This window comes from Gorilla gorilla, chromosome 1 (assembly GCF_029281585.2).
Source record: "Gorilla gorilla gorilla isolate KB3781 chromosome 1, NHGRI_mGorGor1-v2.1_pri, whole genome shotgun sequence".
NCBI lineage: Eukaryota > Metazoa > Chordata > Mammalia > Primates > Hominidae > Gorilla > Gorilla gorilla.
The window spans coordinates 80,187,208-80,208,147 of NC_073224.2; the positions used below are offsets into that span (position 1 = coordinate 80,187,208).

A 20,940-nucleotide genomic window follows, 5' to 3' on the forward strand; every position below is an offset into this window, starting at 1 on the left:
TCTGTCTATTTGGCTAGAAATAAACTATGAAAAGGAGAAAAACAGTCACCACTCCCCACCCTGCCACTCACCTGAGGAGGAAAAGTCCACAAGCCAGGTGAACAGAGAAACTGTGGATTTCATTTGCTCCATAATACGGTGCCTATTGGAACTGTGGAGAAACTGGCTTATAGGAAAATAAACAGGAGACATTTCTATTTGTAGGTAAACTTACTGTGCTTATCTATGGAACCTCCTCTTATTTCTTTCCTTCTATTCCCATTGCCAGTTGACGTGACCGTGAGAAGGTGACGCTTGCTCTAGAGTTCACACTGCCTGTGAATTTTGAAGTGAGGGAACTGGCAGGTTTTTTTTGCTGTTTAGTTTTAAAATTTCTCCTCCACTTCTTTTCTTCCTGCCCTCTTCTACCCCTTACGCTTATTTTCCCTGCGTGTGTTTTTTTTGGCTTCAGGGAACTTTGAATCGCAACTTCAAAAGAAACCTATAATGAAGCCTGGCTGATGTTTAACAGACCAGCCACTGCAAGGGCCCAGCCTGACCATGCCTTTGGCTCAACAGCCTCTGAGTGTGGGTGAGCAAAGCACAGCTAATCCAAAGCATCCAGGTCTGTGCAGCACCTGTTCCCTTTGATGCCATGTGCCTCTACCTTCCTGTCCCAAGATACACCCTTTCTATTGTATACCTGCAGACCCCACTCTCTGCCATATAGCCCAGGACAATTCCCAGCCACCCTCTTGAGGACTTCTTTAGAGGGGAGTGTGCCATGGGCAAGCCTTGCTATGTATGAGAGTCCTCTGCCCTTGAACTCCCCAGTGAAACCTCAGGGAATGAGGCAAAGAAGAGACAATGAGTTGCCAAAACATAGAGATGTTAGCCCATCACAGGCTTCAGAAATTAGCCCACCACAGGCTTCAGAAACAAATATAGAGAAAACAAATATACAGTATCCCCATTGTCTGCTTCAGAGCATGGTCAGACACTAGATGATTGATGCCTTGTTCAACCATTTGCTTTTATTTGGAGACTTTTCTCCACATTATAGCAATATTATGAGATCTGAGATATAGAAACCAAAAAAGAGAGACAAGCAGAGTTCCAGATTTAATGAAATACTTGGTCAACTCTATTGTGAAAAGGAGAGAAAGCATGGGATGGAAAGTAGGTGCAGCAGCAAAGAACTGTAACTCTGAGACATAATTTTAGGGAGAAATGTGACAGAAACAATTAATAACCAAAAAGAAGCTGAAGCCTGCAAAGGTCAGGGAAGACAAGTTCCCTTGAGGGTACAGAAATTCCTTTGGGCTCAGCTCCCTAGTATGCACCATAGGGAATAGTCAATGACATTTGTGATTTTACTGAACTGGACACTCAACACCCTTCCTTCCCTTAACTCTCGCAGATCATCTCTCAGGGCAGCTACTATGTAGAAACAGACATCTGGCTTATGTAGCCCTGCCTAGTTCCAAGTTCCTTTATCTTGGTAAGTCTGTTCAACTGGCTGGGTAATGTATCTGTAATTCATATCTCCTCCTGACCAGTCCAGAGCTTGATAAGTACTCTCCCTTTGATAGGCCCATCTGGGTTACAGATGTTTGATGCTGGATTCGTCAGGCTCTCTCTCCTCTCAGAGCGTTTGGGAGAGGAACTACTTTGGGCTAGATTTCTGGTTTCTTGCTGGGGGTGGTAGGAATGCATCTTTGTTTGTTTTGTGCTGCCATAGCAGAATACATGACAGTGGGTAATTTATGAAAAAAAGAGATTAATTTCCTGCAGTTCTGGAGGCTGTAAAGTCCAAGCTCGAGAGGCCTGCATCTAGTGAAGGTCCTCTTGCTTCATCATAACATTGCAGAAGACAGAAGTGCAAGAAAGCAGACATGACAGAGGGGTAGCAAACTCATCTTTTTATCAGAAACTCACTCCTGTGATAACAGCATTAATCCATTCATGAGGGCAGAGCTCTCATGACCTAAGTATCTCTTAACATTTTCACCTCTCAACACTGTTGCTTCAGGGATTAAATTTCTAACATATGAACTTTGGGAGACACATTGGAACCATAGCAGGAAATAAGAACTTTGGGAGACACATTGGAACCACAGCAGGAAGATTGAACAGGATTTGGGAAGTGAGGAGAGTTGTTCATACATCAACCCTTGCATTCGAATGTTAGTGATCTATTTGTAGGTCTGTCCCCCACTTTCTACTACTCTCCCTCAACAGTCGAAGGTGCTTCCACTGTGAGTGGAAAGACTGTGCCTGGAGCACTCCACTCAATAGATGACTCGCAAAGCATTTCTCAAAGTTGAGTCCCTTCAGAGTAACAATATAATGGAATTGTGAGCTTGAGCTCTGTGATTTAATTGTAATAATAGGGAGGCTCTACAAAGCTAATCTAGTTCAGAGACTAACTCCACCAAGTCACAGGACCTCATGGAAACCCAAAGATCTATATCTCTATGTATCAAAAGTCCTTTCAGGCAATCTAAGCCATGACAAAGAAAAGCCACCCCCCATGTTCTGCTTTTAATGCCTCAGCCTGGATTTAAACCCAGAGAATTCAGATAAAATTACTGAACTTCTCCTCCAAATCGTTAGCCCTATCCTTTCCATAGTCTTTACGTGTGTCCCTCTGCTTACCTTACCATGCCTGGCACATCATAGAAGCTTGATAAATAATGATTTTTCAAAATATTGCTTTTGCCAAGAGTCATAAAAAATTAATATTTTTAATAATAAAGATTCAACACAAAAAATAGGATAGGGAAGGCAGAAAAGACCTACACACAAAATAAGTATGAGAGCTGAGAAGAAAGAAAACCTCTCTCCTCCACTATGTTTCTGCCTTCAAATTTCTTTTTTCAAAAGAGAAAATTCATAGATAATTATTCTTTCTTAGATCGTCATAGGTAGAGATTTAAAAGTGTGGTTTCTACTGTGAATAAGCATTAGACATTTAAGGAAAGTCACCAGCATAAAGGATAGTCATGAATTTAAAATATAATAAAAAAAGAAAAGTTGACTTCAGATGCATCAGATATAACACACAAAAAAACAATTCCAAATGAATCACATTTTTATCTTTGAAAATGCTTATCTTAAAATTTTTTAAGATTATATTAAAAATAATCAAAGAATAAGAAGGTTTTTAAAGTATGATTGCTAAAATATAAAAGTAAATAAAAGCATTGAAAGATAGACTCAAAGAAATCTCAAAAAAAAAAAAAAGTAGAACAAACTAACAAAGAGAACGTAGGAGAGAAAAGAGAAAAAGAGTAAGTTCAGTAGATTCATCCCCAGGAGTATCAGGGGTAACAAAGAGAACAGAGAAAACTGAATGAAGAAATATCAAAGTAACAGTTTAAGAGATTTTTCCAGAGACCAGGGGCATAAGTGTCCAAACTGAACAGTGTTCAACAAAAGAACAATAAAAGGCAATCCCTAAAAAATAATCTTACAAATCCCTAGTGTAACAAGGCTAAGGATAAGATGCTAAAAGAATATACAAATATATTTGTGTGTGTGTGTATATATATATATGTACATACATACATACATATATGGGTGTATATATATATACACACACACCCCTATAAAAATACACACAATTATCAGAACAGAAGCTAGAAGTAATTAATGAATTTCTTCATAAGTTTGAGATAAACTGTTTTTCAATCCAAAATTTTATACCAAGTCAAACTATCAATTTTGTATGAAGGCAGAATAAAATCATTCTGAGAAGTGCATTTTCAAAAAAGATTACCTGAAACATCTTTTCTTAGAAATTTACTTGAGGATGTTTTCCAGTAAAATAAGGTAGTAAATTAAGAGATATTCATGTAATTCAGGACACAGTAGCTCTAACCCCCCCAAAAAAACGCATTGAAGAGAAGTCCCAGGATGACAACTGTGCAGCAGACCTAAAGACAACTGGCCAAGACTGGAAGAAAAGAATAGAATTAACTAGAAGGGAGAGCTCTATAGGAGTGTAAAAAACATTTTTTTAAGGGTGAAGAAGAAGAGTTTTATTTAGTGTTAGAACACCTCAGAGGAGGGGAACATTTTCATAAATATATTCTACAAATTAGCGGGTAAAATAAAGCATTTGAAAACAATCAAGAATATCAAGAAAGAATAAAAGAAGGAAGGAAGGAAAAATAGAGACTCAAGGGGTGGGGCTGGAAATGGGAAGAAGCTGTGCAAGAAAAGAAATATAATAATAGAATAGTACTTTGTTCTGCAACAATTAACATTTCACAGTCATAATACTATAATGCATACAATTGATTCAACAAAAAATAGTAATTACACGGAAGGATGCAAGGGCAAGGAAGGAGATAATGTAAGAGAGTTAGTCTTGTCTGTATCATAAGAAATCAATGGATAATGTTTAAAATTGATGAACCAAGCAATATAAATATAATATTTGGAGGTGTACAGGAAACTACCAGAAAAAAAAAAACAGGTGAAAAAAATAAATATAGTAACCCATGCAGAGCAAGGACAGAGTGTGGAGAAGGATGGGGAAGAGTTAGGCAGGACACTGTTTCTCTTCCTTCTGTCTTTTGGTATAATTTGATATTTTAAACCATGAGCACTTTTTTACTTTGAGTTAGTATTTTTAACTATCAAAAAGTGTAAATATTTCCTTTGTATTCCACAAAGCAGGTTTTATATGTGGGGGGTAAAAGAGTCACCTATGAATAAAGGTTCAAAACACTACTGGGTCTATAAATAGGAGTGAGTTCCCCTTCTGCAGGCAGTGAGGTGAGTAACTTATAAACACCCAGATAAGGGCAGTGTGATAGGAACTCAGAGAAATAAAGGGAAACTCTGAGGAGAATAATACCTGGATACCTTGAAAGACAGCTCTCTCAGACAGGGCAGTGGGTTATTACTATAAACTAGGAGACCAGACTTTCTCATTTATCTGGGGGATCCTAAGTGTTGCTAACCACTGCTGTTAGTGAGGTTTAGCTTCTGCTTAAGGTTACCAAAATCTAAAAGCCAAACCCAAACACAATTTTCTTTTCTTCTTTTTTTTTAAATTATACTTTAAATTCTGGGATACATGTGCAGAACGTGCAGGTTTGTTACATAAGTACACACGTGCCATGGTGGTTTGCTGCGCCCATCGACCCATCATCTACATTAGGTGTTTCTCCTAATGCTATCCTTCCCCTAGCCCCCCAGCCCATGACAGACCCCGGTATGTGATGTTCCCCTCCCTGTGTCCATGTGTTCTCATTGTTCCAAACAGAATTTTCTTATACAAATAGCTCTGATAATTTGATTAGTTCTCTTTGCATTATTATGTAAATAAAAGCTTGCTATCTGTCAGCCTTAATAATAAGAATTAATCTTATTTTAGAACAATTTGTGTGCTTTGAAAACTTTAGAGCTACTTTCCTATACTTTATTTCATTTGATTCACAAAATAATCTGAAAATACTGATAATGCAAGGTATTACTGCAATCATCCTTACTTTATAGACAAGACTTCTGAGTTTCCGAACGTGACTTGCGTAACTTGCAAACCTAGTTAAGTAGCAAGGACTCCAAAATTTAACGATGTCCCTTGATTCCAAACTGTATACTCGATTTTTGATACCACATGCTTCAAGTACAGGCCACTCTATTAGTGTTAACTCATATCAAGAGGACTACCCACACACAGGGATACCATGAACTACTTGTACAAATGGTGTCCAATACAAAAGTAGCCATCAAGACATTGGGTGGGAGCTGAGATCCTGTTCTGCCACCTCCCACCAGCCCTGTACCCCAGGTCAGGTAAGCCTTTTCATAATTTGAACAAAGGCACCAGTTGTGTACTGGGGATACCTTGTCCACATACACATATTAACAAGTTCACTAGCTACCTACCTACTTTCTTACCCTCCTCTATTATGTCCAACCCCTGCAACAGCCGTCAAATGAGAATCTTCTTAAGGCTTCTGTCTCAGAACAAGAGACACATCAGATCCATTTATTCATCAACTTAAACAACTAAATGTCAGCTGCTATTCTAGGCCTTGGGAATATAGTGGTTAACAGAATAGACAAGGGCCCGATCTCATGTAGCTGATATTCCAAATAGGGGAAAAACAGACAAACACATGAATGTGAAAGACAAATTATCTGAAGTACTAAGTGTTAAACAGGAAATTTAAATTAGTTGATGTAACAGTAATTGATAGATTTAATTTGAGGGATTAGGAAAGGCCTCCCAGGTGGTAACATCTAAGTAGGTGTTTGAATGACAAGAGAGAGCCCACCATGGGAATATTAAGGAAAGGAGGATTCCAAGAAGATAGAACAGCACATAAAAGCCCTGAGGGCAGAAAAAAGCTTGATCTGTTCAATGGAACAGAATCAAGTCAGTGAGGCTGTGCTATGTAGGTGGGGATGGAGAGGTAGACAGAGGCCAGATTGCATTAAGAGGCTGTGTGTCAGGTAGGGGGTTCAGATTTTATTCTGAGTGCAGTGGAGGAAAAAATCTTAAGATGAGAAATGACAGGATCCAACTTACCTTTTTAAAAAGATCCTTCTGGATGCCACACAAAGAATGGAATTTAATGGGGCAACAGTGAAAGATCCCAGTCACCTAAAGGAGACTAGTGGCGAGATGTAACACGAAACTTTACAAAACTGCTGAACTGCTTAGACTAAATAGACCTAACACATTTTCACAGATCTGTATTACTTTGCCAAGATGCTAAGACTGTAGGAAGTATTGTCACGTGTAATTAGTATTGACTGGTGTCTAGGCCTGGATGCCTTGTTTGTTCTCCATGAAGATTTCCTGGCCTCCTCTGGTAGAGTAAGCTTTCCTGTGTCCCAAGTACCTGGTGCATATGCTTTTGGGTGCGCTTCACACTGTGTACACAGCTTTCTGCCCCACAAACAGTGAGTTCTGTGAGGACTGTCTCTTGTCTCAGTCATCTGTGTCCCTAATTACCTAACAGAACACCTAGCACTTCACAAAAGCTTAATACTGTCTGATGGGGTGGATTAATGTCTTATTCAGGGAGTGTGTGAACACATTTGCCTCCAAAACCAAACAGATAAAATGATGTTAGAAATGCATCCTACAAGTAGGACACCCCAAATCCCAGTCCCTTACCTCTTGGGTGAGTCAGGGTCAAAGCAGGTCTTGCGCACATCAGCCACCTGGGGGTCGCAGCAGTCTCCGTCGTCAAAGTCGTTCAGCATGTTGTTACACTCCACGTGACAGAGCCCATCCCTGCGGTTCCAGGAGTAGCAGCGGCCCTGCAGGCGGCAGTCACCCCCATCATAGCCTGTGAGTGGGTGCTCACACTCGGGGTCGCAATGGTCATTGCCAATCTTGCTGGGCTCACAGTTCACAAGCACAACCCGGTGTCGCAGGGTGGAATTGTGGACCTGGTGGACGCTCAGCTGCCAGCTGATGTTGTAGCGGCTGAAGGCCTCATTCAGTGCCTCATGCTGCAGACGAATCTGCTTCTCACTCACAATGGGGTTTAGGCCCTCATCATCACAGATGTTCACCACCTGGTAGCGTATCACCTTCTCTCCCCGAAGGGGCCAGTATCCATTGTACTGGGAGATCAATTCCACATTGTCACAAACTGTTTGCCCACAGAGTGGGGGCTGCAAAGGCGACAGAATCTCAGGCTCTGGCTCAAAGCCCTGGAGAACCTCAAGTCGTGGGTACTTCTCATCTCTAAAGGGAACCCACTCTGTGTTCACAGGCTCAAAGCTCGCTGTCAGGACCAAGTCAGTCGCTTCCTCCTCCCCACTTGAATGCTGAGAACTGTGCTGAAAATGGCTTTGTGGCAGGGCGGTCGACCAGAAAACCAGTGTGCCCAGGTGTCCACGGAAATAGTGCCCATCCTCAGAGCTGTCTCCCCCCAGGAGCAAAGAGCGGCAAGATGCCATGAAGGGGCTGTTCAGGGGACCAGACTGGTCTAGACTGCTAGCCACCTGAGTGCCATCCACATACAGGGCCATGTGCCGTCCATCGTAAGTGGCTGCCACATGGGTCCATGTGCCTGGTTGGTAGCGACTGTGGCTAATCAAGATTGTGGCTTTCTTCACGCGGTCGGTGCAGAGGGAGAAGAAGAAGCGAGCATCCCGCTTTCCCTTGTCCTTCCCTGAGCGGATCCCCAGGGCCCAGCCTTTGTCACTGACAGTGTGGGAGCAGTTATCAAACACACCTGGGAAAGAAGGAAGAATCGAGGGAAGAGACAGATACCAGATACAAAGGGGAATGGAGAAAGGGAGAAGAAAGCCCATGTAAATAACAAGAATGCAGGTTTTCAACGGGGAATAAAGTAAGCGACACAGATTTCTCACCTGAGATGCCTGTTCATATCCCTATATCGGGCCGTTCTGGCATATCCTATCCCCAAAAGGAATGATTTGAGATTCCACCCAAGTTAACTCATTCTGGTATGTTTACATAACTAAAATGGAAGCTGGAAAGCAGATGTTCAATGCAAATGGCAAGAATCCTCTAGCACTCCATCACGAATGTGCTTCATGCTCATGACTGGCTTTAAGTCCATGCCTTTCCTCACTGATCCTAGCTTTTTCCATTTCCTCAGAAGCCATGAGAGTAGTCATACTTTTTGCAAATGACAGCCATCTCTTACCCTCTGGAAGGTGATTTTTCTCTACTGAACATTAAAAGGATGATACTCATGGGGAAAACAAGGAGTTGACTAATTAGGGAGTCTTTTCAGAGAAGATGGTAACATCCCAGACATCACTCCTAGCACACTATTCCCTCTAATACCTCTCATGGGTAAGGATAGCCATCCACAATGAATAACTGTTCCCCAGAGAAAGCAATATGGCACTGCCCCATGGTCCTAGCCTAAAAAGCTAATCACTGAGTTAGTAGAATGACTGTTCTATACCCAATACCACCCACTGCAGTACAGAAGCAGACTGTTTCCAGATTAGTAAAGGTCCTATCATACATTACCTGCCTTGCTCAGGGCAGGCCCAGGGCATTTACAGGCACAGGGCTATTAAATCTAGTGGAATAAACAAAGGATAGAACACCCATAAATAGCTAGATCATTAATAAGTTGACAGCAGGAATGGACACAAACTTTCAGATGTGGCATGATCACAGATGGGACTCAGGCAGTTTGGAAGCCTTAAATGTTCCTAGTAACCTGTCTTCAGTTTACCCCCATCTCCTCCTCAGTACCTCTTCTAGTACATAGTCTCTCGGGAATAGCTTTTACTAATAAATCACATGAAGTCAGTGCATCACATAGGAAATGCTTAATAAATATTGCTTGCACTGATGAATAAATAATGGAAAAATATACTAGTCTTTGGATCAGATACCTGGGTAAACATCAAGAGTCATTCTCCCCAAGCTTGTTAAATAAGACTTTTATTTGTTCCCTGACCTCCTATACAATCCAGTCCAACAATAATTCTCCTTAGACAGTCTAGATTTATACACCACGAGGCTTCCTATTCTGATGGCAGGCAAGTGCTTTACAAGTGGCTATATTTCCAAAAATGATAGAATATCTTCTCTTCTGTCTTCAGCATAAATTAATAACTCATGGTTTATAAAATAAAAGTACTTTTTAGCAAAAATATTTCCTCTCTAACCCAGTAATTCTAACAACTATACTCTGAATTACTAGTGATGACTAGCTACAGTACAATGGGGTGTTCTGATTTTGGTTTTGGGGTTTTAGTTGTTGTTATTGTTTTCACACTGGGGTCTATCTGTTAAAGAAGTGTAAGGAATACTCCTCTACAAACTTTTGTATTGAGAGGATTTTCAAAAAAGCAAACAAATCTAGTGAGATTAATACTAAGTTCCCTGATTCATATTTTCTCCTGGTCCACTTATTTTAATAAGTAGTAAGTAGCTTTAATTATCTATCTGACCTGTGAGCACATGGGCTGCAATATTGAATATCAGGACCATGGGGTTACTAATGTATCAGCTATTTGCTGATCTTTAAGAGAAAGTACTGGGGAGGTTACTTTATATTTGATGCATACACACAGGTAGATGTATGCATTCAGATATAAATTGTTAGGCTTGACATATAAGTTACCAGATAATTAGCATGATTATCTGCCAGACGTCTACTTGCAATTTTAAACACTTTAATTTGCTGTCCTTAGAACTTCTAGTCTATTATCAAAAATATAATTGTTCTTATTTGTCTCATAGAAAGGTATAAAGTTATTAATAATGTATCTGAAATGATATTTCTAACTTCTTGAAATACTAAATAGAAGATGGACCACTCTGATTATACTAGTCTAGTTCTCATTAGTGTAAGTTTTAGAAATTACATCAAAAAAGATTTACAGCCAAGAGCACTAAGATCATCTATATTACTTGTGAGATGTAGCCAGTATGTAGAAGTATTATCCTGAATGATTACCAAAGTAATGATTATTTGCTCTCTAATTTATTAAGATGTCCAAGCAGCAAATGAAGAACCTCACTAGGTGCTTAGATAACTACATTTTACTTGCTTTGTTACCATTGTTCGTACTTCATCTGTAGGAAAATAGAGTACGTAGTTGCTGAAGCACTATCCTGTACTCCTTCCAGTTAAAAAGGCATACTTAGCAAATAGAATTCTCTAACTCAATGCTAGCAACTCTAGTTGTGGATCAGAGTCACATGTGAAGCTTTCACAAATAAAGACTATTTTGAAGCCATATTGAGAGCTTATACCATATTACAAAAGAAATCAAATTCCTCACTGCGCTTAGTAGAACGAAATGCAGAAGACAGAAGTTGAAAGCCTTAGTATTTTTCATCCAGTGAAGGAAAGTTAGCAAGATTGATATCAATGGTAAGTTAAATCAGACATGAAAATGTAAAAATCATCTGAAATTCTTTTAAATCATTTGTTTAAAAATTATACTAGATCACGCATCTTAGATTTGTCCAAGGTGCCTATGCAACAGTGATACATACTTGTTCATTAATTCAGCAAACTAACGGAATGAGAAGTAGTTAGGATAAACGAGGACCTGTTATGAATAACTGCACAGAAACAGACTAAGTTAGCTCACCCATGCAAGTGCAAGTTTGGTAGATATTTACAAAGCAATACTATCTGCCAATCTCAGTACTTGGTGCTGGAGATTCTATAGTGATCAAATAATTATATGATATCACGGAGAGTTCAACATAGTGAAGAAAATAAACCTGAAATTAATAACAATGGAATATGCTGACTATTGAAAGTATAAATAGCTATGGGAGCAGCAAAAGGACCTCTTTATTAAAACATGGTGATAACATAGCAGAAATTCTCCCTAAAGTCATTAAATGTCAACATCCTGACACTGACCTGTCTTGTTAACAATTTGATTCCTAGAAGGCATCCACCATCCAAATCTGCCCATGAGATTAGGGCTACCTTGATCACCAGTCAGACTGTCTGGGAAGGCTAGAGAGTGCCAAAGCCAAAGAATTCCAAGAGATAAGATCAGATATTGCCAAGCCCAACATCCTGCCAGTTTACCCAGTAATATTCATTATAAGAGTCCTCAGAACCTGCCTTTATATAAATTACTCACTTCAGCCAAATCTTCTACACTGGAGTTTTGTGTGTGTCTGTGTGTGTGTGTGTGCATGTGTGTGACTATATTTACTTTTACTTAGCCTGTAATGTTATCTCCCATTTATATAGTCCTTAAGCTTTCCAAATAAATCTTTTGTATACTATTATTTAAGTGGTAAAACCATCCTCTGAGGCAGGCGGAGTTACTATCATTGGCCTTATTTTATAGATGCAGACACTGAGGCTCTGAGAGATTACGTGTCAGACTGGGTGCAGAGAGTGCACTAGAACCAAGATATCATTATTTTGAGCCCAGAACAGTTTTCTACAAAACCTATGCTGGGAAAGACCATAGTGCATGTGGTTAAAAGCATGAGTCAGCCAGAAATTATATTCTACAATCTACCACTTACATGCTGTATCATCTCAAAAAAAAGTTATATCACCTTATTGAGCTCTGGTTCCCTTATTTGAAAGTGTTACCTGAGAAATAAAATCTGTGCATCTTCAGCATCCCTCAACCACAAGCTAAGACTTAAACCTCATGAGGTTGTTGTGAGAATTAAATAAACTAACACATGTGAAGTATCTTAGCACAGTGTTCAGCTCAAATAAAGTGATTAACAAACATTAGCTATGATGAGGAGAAGGAGTTTCATGATGTGTTATCAAAGGAAATAACAAATTAGATATAAAACCAGTGGTATGCTAGTAAATATTTAAAAGCTGGTCCTCTGAAGATTAAAAAAAAAATCCAAGTCCTGATTTGCAACATTTGCCAATTTCTGTGATATAAATTACTCCCACAATGGCCAATTTTAAGTTACGAGTATGATGTCACTGAACATGGGTTTGGGAAGAGATGTGTACAATTGGCTCTGATGAACCAGTCTGAGTCGATTCCACTATTGTAAAGACTAAAAATGAAAGCAACTGCAAGCTGCCAAGTGTCTCCTTTTCCCTTTGACTACTAAAGTTAAATGTGGCTGCTTTGCTGATAATATCATTTTCTGTAATTTAAAAGGGGGTAAATATTGCCCATACTCTGAGTTTTCAGCCATAACATGTCTACTGGAGGACCCAGTGACCAACTGTACCTGTGAACAAAATGTGTCCATCCCAGGTCTGCTCTTCTTCATTCTCTAGCTACAAATTGGGGTCACAGAGCAGCCTGCACAGGTCCCCACATGCTCTCAGGAGGGACCCTCAGCCCTACTTTCTTGACCTCATTAAGCAAAAGCAAGATGAACTTTGTTTCAAAGGAAAAATTACAGAATCCTACATTTAGGAGACTTTTTCTTCTCAGTCTAGCAGAGTAAAGACTGACAAAACCAATGAAGTCCAAGCCAATACAATATACTTGGTGAAACTCTTGAGTTTGTGCAACATAGAGATTTTATAATTTTGGATGTACATGAGATAGAAACAAACATGTTATAACCGTTGTTTATTCATCAAAGCCACATTCTTGGAAAGAACAGAGGGACCAGTACATGAATATGATTTATGAAATTACTCAACACTAAACTGAACTATGATAGCCCATGGATTAGAAAAATCAGATCAAATGATGTAACTCAAAAGATGGTGGTAGTGTGGAAGCCAAACATTTGGACCACATCATCTTAAAATTGTAAAAATCATTTTCTCAAATGGCTTCCATCGTATATGTTTACTAAATTTAAAACTGTTTAAGCACCTTACCTTGTACTTAATCTGAGTTTTGAGACAAGGTAAATTGAGGGAGGATATCTCACTAATTGTATTCCTGCTCTCAACTCCAAAAATTGTACTTAGAGACCATGGGTATCTTAACTGAGCAATATGCTCACGTGGGTCTTAGCAAACATCATTTGCATCCAGTTCTCTACTATCATTAATTACCAGCACTTGGAATTGATAGAGTCAATTATCCTCAAGGAGAAAGGTTTTCTCTCAAACTGGAATATAGTCCTCCAAAGAGACTATGAAAAATTCTAATAAAGCAGTGAACATTATAGGTAGAGTTACAAACAGCTGTTTCATGAAAAAAAAAAGTTTTGAATGCGGCCCCTGTAAAGTAGTAATCCTGCTTCTTTCCATTAATTGAGTTTTTTCTGGATGCTCAAGATATCTGCTGCTTATACCAAAAAGAGATAAAAAGCCTTGAATTATCTTTTATAATTTGTCTACTATGTGCGACTCTATCCCTGGTGGACATGCCCCCACCCACAACAAAGTCCTGAAAAACAGCTTGGCAGACCACCTTGGGCAGACACATCTTCAGACTGAACAAATGACTGTGTGCCTGTTCCTGAGGCCTGAAAAACAGCCCAGTGGGCTTGCCCCTCAAGGACACACCCCCCGGGCAGCCAAGCAGCTGTATGCCCACACCCCTGGCTAGAGTAACAGGCTCATAGCCCCAACCTCAGTGAGCCAGACCCCCAGCTAGCTGACTTACCATGGACATTATGTGCACTCACATCCCTCCCTCCACCTAAGAAATAGCCCAGCAAGCACACATCCAGCGAAGTTGTGCCACTGCTGCCACAAAGTGTTGCAGCCTAGGCCACTGAGATACAAAAATCACTAGCATGAATTACAGCTGAAGAAACTAACTAGAGACTACTGTGTCCATGTGGAATTAAAGCCAACACATCCTACCCATCTGACACCCTAAGACCCATCTATAGAAATAAGTCTTTTTCCAATGATGCCCTCTCTCACCTCTCCTATCTGACATAGTATTGGAAGTTCTGGCCAGGGCAATCAGGCAAGAGATAGAAATAAAGGGTATTCAAAGAGGAAGAGAGGAAGTCAAGTTGTCTTTGTTTGCAGATGACATGATTTTACATTTAGAAAACTCCATCATCTCAGCCCAAAAACTTCTTGAACTGATAAGCAACTTCAGCAAAGTCTCAGGATACAAAATCAATGTGAAAAATCACAAGCATTCCTTTACACCAACAACAGACAAGTGGAGAACCAAATCATGAATGAACTCCCATTCACAATCACTACAAAGAGAATAAAATACTTAGGAATACAGCCAACAAGTGATATGAAGGATCTCTTCAAGAAGAACTACAAACCACTGCTCAAGGATATAAGAGAGGACACAAACAAATGGAAAAACATTCCATCCTCATGGATAGGAAGAATCAATATTGTGAAAATGGCCATATGGCCCAAAGTAATGTATAGATTCAATGCTACTCCCATCAAATTACCATTCACATTCTTCACAGAATTAGAAAAAAAACTATTTTAAATTTCTTTTTTAAAATTTTATTATTATACTTTAATTTCTAGGGTACATGTGCACAACATGCAGGTTTATTACACAGGTGTACATGTGCCATGTTGGTTTGCTGCTCCCATCAACTATTTTAAATTTCATATGGAATCAAAGAAGACCCTGTATAGCCAAGACAATCCTAAGCAAAAAGAACAAGGCTGGAGGCATCACGCTGCCTGACTTCAAACCATACTACAAGTCTACAGTAACCAACACAGCATGGTCCTATTACCAAAACAGACATAAAGACCAATGGAGTAGAACAGAGACCTCAGAAATCACACCACACATCTACAACCATCTGATCAACAAACCTGTCAAAAATAGGCAATGGGGAAAGGATCTTCTATTCAGTAAATGGTGCTGGGAAAACTGGCAAGCCATAGTCAGAAAACTGAAACTGAACCCCTTCCTTACACCTTACACAAAAAATAAGATGGATTAAAGACTTAAATGTAAAACCCCAAACCATAAAAACTCTAGAAGAAAACCTAGGCAATACCATTCAGAACATAGGCATGGGCAAAGACTTCATGACAAAAATGCCAAAAACAATTGCAACAAAAACCAGAATCGACAAATGGGATCTAATTAAACTAAAGAGCTTCTGCACAGCAAAAGAAACTATCATCAGAGTGAACAGCCAACCTACAAAATGGTTGAAAATTTTTGCAATCTATCCATCTGACAAAGGTCTAATATCCAGAATTTATGAGGAGCTTAACATATTTACAAGAAAAAAAACAAACAACCCATCAAAAAATGGGCCAACAGTATGAACAAACACTTCTCAAAAGAAGACATTTATGTGGCCAACAAACATATGAAAAAAAGCTCAACATCACTGATCATTAGAGAAATGCAAATCAAAACCACAATGAGACACCATCTCGTGCCAGTTAGAACGGTGATTATTAAAAAATCAGGAAACAATAGATGCTGGTGAGGATGTGGAGAAATAGGAAAGCTTTTACACTGTTGGTGGGAATGTAAATTAATTCATCCTGTGTGGAAGACAGTATGGTGATTTCTCGAGGATCTAGAACCAGAAATACCATTTGACCCAGCAATCACATTACTGGATATAGACCCCAAAAAATATAAATCATTCTACTATAAAGACACATGCACACATATATTTATTGCAGCACTATTTACAATAGCAAAGACATGGAACCAACCCAAATGCCCATCAGTGATAGACTGGATAAAGAAAATGTAGTACATATACACCATGGAATACTATGCAGCCATAAAAAGGAAAGAGATCATGTCCTTCGCACAGCCATGGATGAAGCTTGAAGTCATCATCCTCAGCCAACTAACACAGGAACGGAAAACCAAACACCGCATGTTCTCACTCATATGTGGGAGCTGACCATTGAGAACACATGGACACAGAGAGGGGAACAACACACACCAGGGCCTGTTGGGGTATGGGGGTGAGGGAAGGGAACTTAGAGGATGGGTCAATAGGTGCAGCAAACCACCATGGCATACAAATATCTATGTAACAAACCTGCACATTCTGCACATGTATCCCTGTTTCTTTTTTTTTTTTTGAAGAAAAAAATCAGATAAAAAATAATCTTACCTGGATTTGCTGCCAAAAAAATAGAATTGTATTTGAGGCAAAATATTTGAATAATTTTTATCAAAGATGTAAATTAAAACAAATGTAAAAGTAAAAAACAAAACACACAAACACACACAAAAAAGAAGCCTTTTTCTATAAATCTATTTCATAAAATTGGAAGAGGTAACTGTTCTACTGGATGCACAGAAATCAATGTAACAACACATCAAACATAGAAAATCAAGGAAACATTACACCTCCAAAGGAACAAAACAATTCTAAAGTAACAAAATTCAATTATAAGGAAATATACAAAATACTGAAAACAATTCAAAATAATAATCTTAAGGAAAATCAGTGAGATATGAGACAGATAAGAGATATAAGAGATAGATATTAAGAGACAGATAGATGATTAAACAAAATTTAAAAATTCATTAATTGAATGAGAAATTCAATAAAGAAATATCATACAAAAGAACCAAACAGATATCTTGATGCTGGATAATTCAATGAATAAAACAATAGAAAGTACAATCAAGAACTTAAACAACAGATTAGACCAAGTAGAAGAAAGAATTTATGGACTTGAAGATAGATCTTTTGGAATAATTCAGGCAGACAAAAAAATATATATTTTAAAGAATGAAAAAAAAGCCTACAAAAATGTATGAAACATCAGTAAGTGAACAAATATTGGCATTATGGGAGTTGTAGAAAGAGAAGAAAAGAGAAAAGGTGAGGGAAACCTATTTAATGAAATAATAGTGAAAAACTTCTCATGTCTTAGAAAAGGGGTGGACATTCAGATCCAATAAACTCAAAAGTCTCCAAATATATTTAATCCAAACAAGTCCTCTCCAAGGCATATTTGAGTTTTGCCAAAAGTCAAAGACAAAAATAGCTAGAGAAAAATATAATACCAAGTCACATATAAGGGAATACCCATTAGCCTAATTGCAGATGTCTCAGCAAAAAATGTACAGGCCAGAAAGAATGGAATGAAATATTCGAAGTACTAAAAGAAAAAAAAAAACAAATCCATCAGCCGAGAATACTATACCCAGCAAAGCTATTCTTAGAAACGAAGGAGAAATAAAGTTTTTCTCAGATAACCAGAAACCTGGGGAATTCATCACCACTAGATCAGCCTTACAAGAAATGTTTAAGGGAGTCTTACCTCTGGAAGCAAAAAGATAGTAACTGCATGTGTTCATGAAAACATATGAAAGTACAAAACTTGCAGATAGAGCGAATACACAAAAAAGAAACAAATCAGGCCAGGTGCAGTGGTTCATGCCTGTAATCCCAGCACTTTGGGAGGCCAAGGTGGGTAGATCACAAAGTCAGGAGTTTAAGACCAGCCTGGCCAAGATGGTGAAAACCCATCTCTACTAAAATACAAAATACAAAAATTAGCCAAGAGTGCTGGTGGGCACCTGTAATCCCAGCTACTCAGGAGGTTGAGGCAGAGAATTGCTTCAACCTGGTAGGCGGAGGTTGCACTGAGCCGAGATGGCACCACTGCATTCCAACGTGGGTGACAGAACAAGACACCATCTCAAAAAAATAAAAAAAAAGAAAAAGAAACAAATTAAACCTTATCACTGCAGAAAACCATGCCAAACATAAAAATAAACAAAAAAAGAGAAAGTAAGAAATAAAGAATATACAAAACAATGAGAAACAATCAATAAAATGAACTAAATTCCCCAACTAAAAAATATAGATTGACCAAAGGGATTTTTAAAAGATCCAACTATATGTTACCTATAAGAAACTCAATTCACCCGTAAAGACACACATAGACTGAAAGTGAAAAACAATATTCCATGCAAATGGAAATAAAAAATGAACAGGAGAAGCTATACTTATATACAATAAAACAGATTTTAAGTCAAAAACTAAAAAAAAAACAAAAATGCATTATATAATAACAGCAGGATCAACTCAGCAAGAGGATATAACAATTATGTATGAATATATGCACCCAATACAAGAGCACCCAGATATATAAAGCAAATATTATCAGATCTAAAGGGAGAGCTAGACCCCAATACCCATTCTCAGCATTGGACAGATCAACTAGATGTAATATCAAATAAAAAGCCCATAAGATTTGAACTGGTCTATAGACTGAATGGATCTAATGGAAATTTACAGAACATTTCACACAACAGCTGCAGAATACATATTCTTTTTATCAGTACATGTAACATTCTCCAGTACTGGCAAAACATTAGGACACAAAACAGGTGTGAATACAATATTTTTTCGAGACAGGGTTTTGCTCTGTCTCTCAGGCTGGAGTTCAGTGGCAGTACAGCCTCAACCTCCTGGGTGTGAACAATCCTCCCACCTCATCCTCTCAAGTAGCTGGGACTATAGGTGTATGCCACCACATCTACCTAATTTTTAAATTTTTAGTGGAGATAGGGTCTTACTATGTTGCCCAGGCTGGTCTCAAACTCTTGGGCTTGAGCAGTCCTCCCACCTAAGCCTCCCAAAGTGCTAGGATTATAGGTGTGAGCCATTATGCCCAGCCTCAAAATAATTTTAAAAATCAACATCAGCCAGACACAGTGGCTCATGCCTGTAATCCCCACATTTTGGTAGGCCGAGACAGGTGGCTCACTTGAGCCCAGGAGTTTAAGACTAATCTAGGCAACATAGTGAGACCATGTCGCTAAAAAATAAATAAACAAATAAAATAAATAACATCAAATATCTTATCTGACCACAATGGAATAAAATGAAAAATCAATAATAATAATAGGAACATTTTTGAAACCATAAAAATACATGGAAATTAAACAACATACTCCTAAATATCTAATGGGTGAAGAAATAATAAGATAATACATAAATTTCTCAAAAAAATGAAAATAGAAACACAACATACCAAAACCTATGGAACACAGCCAAAGCAGTATTGAGACAAGATTATAGCAATAAAAACCTACATCAAAAATTGGAAATATTTCAAAAAACAACGTAACAATGCACCTCAAACAATGAGAAAAGCAAGTACAAACAAAACCAAAAATTAATAGAAGGAAATAAATGAAAATAAAAGGAAAAATAAACAAAAGAGAGACTAAGAAAGTTCAATGAAACAAAAACTTGGTTTTTTGAAAAGATATACAAAATGGACAAGCCATTAGCTAGAGTTAAAAAAGAAAAAGGCCCAAATAAATAAAATCAGAAATGAGAAGATGTTATAATTCATGCCACAGAAATACAAAATATCATTAGAAACTATTATGAATGCTTCAATAAATTAAAAAGCCTAGAAGAAATGGATGAATTCCTGGACCATGCAACCTGCCAAGATTTAACCAAGAAGAGATATAAAACTTGAACAGATCAATAACAGGTAACAAGACTGAATTGGTGATTTAAAAAGTATCTCAACAAAGAAAAGTCTTCACTGCTTCACTACAAAATTCAAACAAAGCTTTAAATAACTAATATGAATTATTTTCAAAGTAATCCAAAAAGATTTAAGGTAAGGTAGTTCTTCTAAACTCATTCTACTAGGCCAGCATAACCCTAATACCAAAACCAGACAAGGACACAGCAAAAAAAGAAAATTACCTACCAATATCCAATAAATATAGATGTTAAAATCCTCGACAAAATATTAGCAAACCAAATCTAACAGCACATCAAAAAAAAATACACTATGATCAAGTGGGATTCATCCCAGAGATGCAAAAATGGTGCAAAAATTATTTATTCCTTTCAGCGAATATATTATGGAAAAAGCATTTAATAAAATTCAACATCCTTTAATAATAAAAACTTTCATAAATTAGGTAGAAACAAAGTACCTTAACACAATAAAGGCCATAAGTGACCGCTAATATCGTACTGAACAGAGAAAAGCAAAAAGTGTTTTCTCGAAGAACTGGAAAAAGACAAGGATGCCCACTCTCACCACTCTTATTTGACATAGCACTGGAAGTCCTAGCCAGAGCAATTAGGCAAGAGAAGAAAACAAAAGGCATCCAAATTGGAAAGAAGCAAGTAAAATTGTCCATTTGCAAATGAAGTGATCTTACATAAAGAAAAACCTAGGCCAGGCGCGGTGGCTCACGCCTTCAATCCCAACACTTTGGGAGGCCGAAGCGGGCAGATCACAAGGTCAGGAGATCGAGACTATCCTGGCTAACACGGTAAAACCCCGTCTCTACTAAAAATAAAAAAAAAAATTAGCCGGACGTGGTGGCGGGCACCTGTAGTCCCAGCTACTCGGGAGGCTGAGGCAGGAGAACGGCGTGAACCCAGGAGGCGGAGCTTGCAGTGAGCCGAGATTGTGCCACTGCACTCCAGCCTGGGCCACAGAGTGAGACTCTGTCTCAAAAAAAAAAAAAGAAAGAAAGAAAGAAAAAAAGAAAAATCTAAAGACTCCACTCCCCCAAAAAATAAATAAAAATTAAAAAAAAAAAAAAAACCTCTTATTACTGATAAATTCAGTAAAGGTGCAGGATACAAAATCAACATACCAAAATCAGTAACATTTTTATATGCTAACA

The 20,940-nt window shown here is 38.3% G+C and overlaps 1 protein-coding gene across 1 annotated transcript in view; it reads right to left on the reverse strand.

The window, feature by feature from the left end:
• PAPPA2 (pappalysin 2) overlaps positions 1–20,940 on the reverse strand; it is a 298,990-nt gene that overhangs the window by 251,658 nt on the left and 26,392 nt on the right. The window contains exon 2 of the mRNA XM_004027950.5: positions 7,124–8,195. Within this exon, the coding sequence (XP_004027999.1) occupies positions 7,124–8,195 (1,072 nt within the window). The remainder of the gene's footprint in view (positions 1–7,123; positions 8,196–20,940) is intronic.